The 4795-nt window shown below is 45.5% G+C and overlaps 1 protein-coding gene across 1 annotated transcript; it reads left to right on the forward strand.

Moving 5' to 3' along the window:
• The first annotated feature begins 3039 nt into the window (after positions 1-3039).
• Positions 3040-4446, forward strand: LOC124982113 (tripartite motif-containing protein 75-like). The gene has a single exon (XM_047548351.1). It carries the CDS (start codon positions 3040-3042, stop codon positions 4444-4446), a length of 1407 nt encoding a protein of 468 aa, XP_047404307.1.
• Positions 4447-4795: the final 349 nt, after the last annotated feature.

The following is a 4795-nucleotide window of genomic DNA, read 5'->3' on the forward strand; positions in this document are numbered from 1 at the left end:
AAAAAAAAAAAAAAAAAAGACCCTGTCTCAAAATAAAAAAGACCTGGAATGTGGTTCAATGGTCGGGTGCCTTGTTCAATCCTCAGTATCCCTCCCTCTGGAAAAAAAATATTGGATTATGAGACCCCAGGGAAGTGTGAGATCTGAAGAAAGAGGAGGTAAGAAAGGTAGTCTTCCTGGGGTCAGAGGGCTGCACTCTGCTCTGTTAATGTCACTGTGTTTGATTAGGAAGTACTTCCCCAGGCCCCTCTGGAGATGTTAGATAATAGACAATCAGGCGTGCATGGTGGTGCATGTCTGTAATTCTAGCAGCTCAGGAGACTGAGGCACGATGATCGTAAATTCAAGGCCAGACTCAGCAAATTAGTGAGTCCCTAAGCAACTTACTGAGACCCCGTCTCAAAATAACATAAAAAGGGCTGAGGATGTAGCCTAGTGCTAAGAGTGCCCCTAGGTTAAATCCTCAGTACAAAACAAACAAACAAACAAACAAAGGCAACCTTAAAAACCTTTTTGTTTTTCCTTCTGTGCTGGGGATCAAACCAAGCAAGCACTCTGCCACGGAGCTGCATCCCCAGCCCTGCCTACTGTTTCCATACCACAGTATTGTGGTGCATCTTTCTATATCAGTACGTTCATTACTATCTTTTCTTTAAACTTTGCTTGCTACTGTGTTGTGTAGAATGTGTGTTACGTGCATAGAATGGAGTTTATTCGGCCAATGCTCACAAGACATATCTTCACAAGATATTTCTAATTTTTCCTTTTTTAATTTTGGTACTGGGAATTGAACTCAGGGGTGATCTACCACTGAGCTACATTCTCATCCTTATGTTTTGCGACAGGGTCTCTCTAGGTTGCTGAGACTTGCCTCAAACTTGCAGTTCTCCTGCCTTGGCCTCCAGAGTTGCTGGGATTACAAGTGTGCCACCTTGCCTAGAATACTGAAAGTATTTTTCCAGGATTTATTTATATTGGATTTGTGTGTTTTTATCTATTTATTTTTTAAAAGTTTATTTATTTTTTATGGTACCAGGAAACGAACCCAGGGTGCTCATATACACAGTCACATCCCAGCCTTTTTTATTTTATACATTTTTTTTTTTTTTTTTTTTTGCAGTGCTGGGGATTTGAATCCAGGTCTTGTGCTTGCAAGCCAAGCACTCTACCAACTGAGCTATATCCCCCCGCCTTTTTTATTTTGAGACAGGGTCTTGCTAAAGTTGCTTAGGGCCTTGCTTAATTGCTGAGGCTGGCTTTAAACTTGTGATCCTCCTGCCTCATCTTTCCAAACGGCTGAGATTGCAGGCATGCTCCACTGTGCCTGGCTAATTTGTATGTTTTAATTTTGCGGGGGGGGGGGGGGGTAGGGATTGAACTCAGGGACATTCAATCACAAAGCCACATCCCCAACCCTATTTTTTTGTATTTAGAGACAGGGTCTCATTAAGTTGCTTAGCGCCTGGCCTTGCTGAGGCTGGCTTTGAACTCGCCATCCTCCTATCTCAGCCTCCCAAGCCACTGGGATCACAGGCATATGCCACCACGCCCTGCAGTTTGTATGTGCTATTTGCCTTCTGGGTTTCACTTCACAAATAAATAAGTCTTCTGTGAATACACTCAAACGTAGAGAAGCAAAGATGAAAAACATAAACAAACTATAGTAGATGTGAATTTTGAGCCACCAGAAAAACTTATTTTAAGATCAAAAATTGCTGGGTACCGTAGTGCGTGCCTGTAATTCCAGTGGCTGGAAAGGCTGAGGCTGGAGGCTGGAGCGTTCAAAGACAGCCTCAGCAATTTAGCAAAGCCCTAAGCAACTCAGTGAGTGAGACCCTGTCTCTAAATAAAACAAAAAAGGGCAGGAGTTGTGTTTTAATGGTTAAGTGTTCCTGGGTTCAATCACCAGTACCTTAAAAAAAAAATCCCAAGCCATTAGGGTCTTCTGTGAATTATTTATAGAGTAGGGATTGAACCCAGGGGCACTTAACTACCACTGAACTACATCCTCAGCTCTTTATTTATTTTTGTTTTTAAATGAGACAGGGTCTTGCTAAGTACTGAGGGTCTCACTGAATTGCTGAGGCTGGCCTTGTACTTATGATCCTTCTCCCTCAGCCTCCCAAGTAGCTGGGATTGAAGGCATGTACCACCATGCCTGGTTTGTAAATTCTGTATTTTGGGGAGACAAAAGTTTCTGGACTGGGCTTGTAATTCAGTGGTAGAGCGCTTACCTAGCATGTGTGAGGCACTGGGTTTGATCCTCAGCACCATGAAACAATAAATAATTAAAATGAAGGTATCTACAACTAAAAAAAGGTTTGTCTAGTGAGATTATTATCCTTACTTACCTGATTCCCAGAGTGTGGGCTACTGTGGGAATATAGCTCTATGATAGAGCACCTGCTTAGGAAGTGGGAACAGGAAGCCCCAGGTTCAATTCCCAGCACCCCTCTATATCCACCTCCCAAAAAAAAAAAAAACAAAAAACAAAACAAAACACCAAACTCACAAGTTTGGGCTATAAAGTAAAGTTCTCCAAGTTACAGAGCTAGGTACCCAAGGCTGCATTCTAGCTCAGGTGTGGTCTGTCTGGGGCCTGTGTCCTTCCCACAGCTCCAGCTGGGGTGACTGGTGAGTAGAGGTGCCATGGAGTCTGGTGCCACATGGGGGTGAAGCTAGGGCATAATAATAGGCATGGGGATGCAGGATTTGGGGACTTGTGAGCACCACCTGTTCTGCCAGAACATGGTAGTGGGTGAACCAACCTAAGGAGACTGGTGGCTGTTATTGTTGTTTTCCTTAAGAGAAATTTCTTCTCCTGTACAGCAACTCCGAGCTGCCAAAGGTTGTAAGTGCGGCTGTGATTGACTGCAGGCCATTGGAAGAGATCCTGTTGCAGCTGTAATTAAAGGGTCTGCTAGAACATCAAGGGCTGGGAGAACCAGGGGCCTGAAGTGAGACCCTCTGGCTGGAGAGAACCCCCAAAGCCAAACTCCTGAAGAAAGCCCACCTCAGGCCAGACCATCAGTCAGCCCAATGGCCGTAGCAGCAGCCCTAACAAGACTTCAGGCGGAAGCCAAGTGCCCCATCTGCCTGGATGACCTGAGAGACCCGGTCACCATCGAATGTGGACACAACTTCTGTCGCTTCTGCATCCAGCAGTCCTGGGCAGACCTGCAAGACAGGTTCCCTTGTCCTACCTGTCGTCATCAGTGTGAAGAAGGGCACTTCAGGAGCAACGCCCAGCTGGGGAGGATGATTGAAATTGCCAGGCTGCTCCACATCAGCCTGAGGAAGAGGAAGAGGCCTGACAAGACCAACCTGTGTGAGAAGCACGACGAGGTCCTGACCCTTTTTTGTGAGGAGGACCTGGAGCTGTTGTGTGCCCTGTGCGCTCGGCCCCCTGACCACTACGGCCACTACGTGAGGCCCGTCGAGGAGGCCGCCTCTCACCACAGGGAGACGCTGCAGAGTTACATGGAGCCCCTGAAGAGGCAAGTGGCAGACGTTCAAAAATTAATAAGCATGCAAAGCAAAATACCCCTAGAGCTGAGAGAGAAGGTGGAACACCAGAAACAGAAATTATCCTCCGAATTTGAACTTCTGAACCAATTTTTAGAGCGTGAACAACAGGCAGCTCTGTCAAGGTTAGCTGAAGAAGAGAAGGACATTCAGCAAAAACTCAGTGAAAACCTAACAGCGTTTTCAAACTACGCTTGTACGCTCAAAAGTTTACTAAGAAGGTTGGAAGAGCACAATGTATTGTCTGAGGTGGAACTGCTGTCCCAAATTAAGCATTTCTACCAGAAGTCTGACAGTGAGATCAGCCCACCAATCTTTTCAATTCATTTAAGGAGGGAAGCCTGCAATTTTCCTCCCCAGTATTCTGCCCTGCAGAAAATAATAAAAGAATTCAAAGTAGATATAGTTCTAGACCCCGAAACAGCCCACCCTAACTTGATTGTTTCTGAGGATAAAAAATGTGTCCGATACACGAAGAGAAAACAAAACGTCCCTGATATTGCCAAAAGGTTCAGAGCTAACCCAGTTGTCCTAGGTCTTCCCGATTTCCGTTCTGGGAGGCATTTCTGGGAAGTGGGAGTGGGAGACAAGTCTGAGTGGGCTGTTGGCGTCTGCAGAGCCTCTCTGTCCACCAAGGCAAGGCGACCATCAGCCCAGCAGGGATGCTGGAAGATTCGGCAGCTGAATGATGGATACGAGGCTCCAGGAGCTGTTCCAGCCCCTCTGCGGTTAGACTTGAGAGCCAGAGGCATTGGTATTTTCCTGGACTGTGAGCTGGGGGAGGTCTCCTTCTACAACATGCCTGAGAAATCTCACATCTGTACGTTCACAGACACGTTTAGTGGACCTCTGCGCCCTTATTTCTTCATAGGACCTGGTTCAAAACCCCTCAGAATCTGTATGGGAACAGATTGTGAATGAAAAAAAAAAAAAAAAAAAAACCCCAATAGGTTGAATTATTTTAACAGGGATTCCTTTAAATCTAATTTTTAAATTTTGGGGTATTTGGGGTGGTGCTAGAGATTGAACCCAAGGTCTGCCCCTGAACCACATCCCCCGCCCAAGGCCCTTTCTGTACATGAATTGTGTTTATGATGAACTTCTCAGAATTATATTTCACTTTCCTTTTGTTTTCCATTGACATTTTTTTTCCCCTGGGGGGTCTAGCGCATGCTAGGCAAGTGGTCTAGCTTGTCATAGAGCTACATCCCTGTCCCATATTTTTATCTAAATGTTTGTTGGAAACCCCAGAACTGTAAGAAATAGCTGT

This window comes from Sciurus carolinensis, chromosome 4, assembly GCF_902686445.1.
Source record: "Sciurus carolinensis chromosome 4, mSciCar1.2, whole genome shotgun sequence".
Classification (NCBI taxonomy): Eukaryota; Metazoa; Chordata; class Mammalia; order Rodentia; family Sciuridae; genus Sciurus; species Sciurus carolinensis.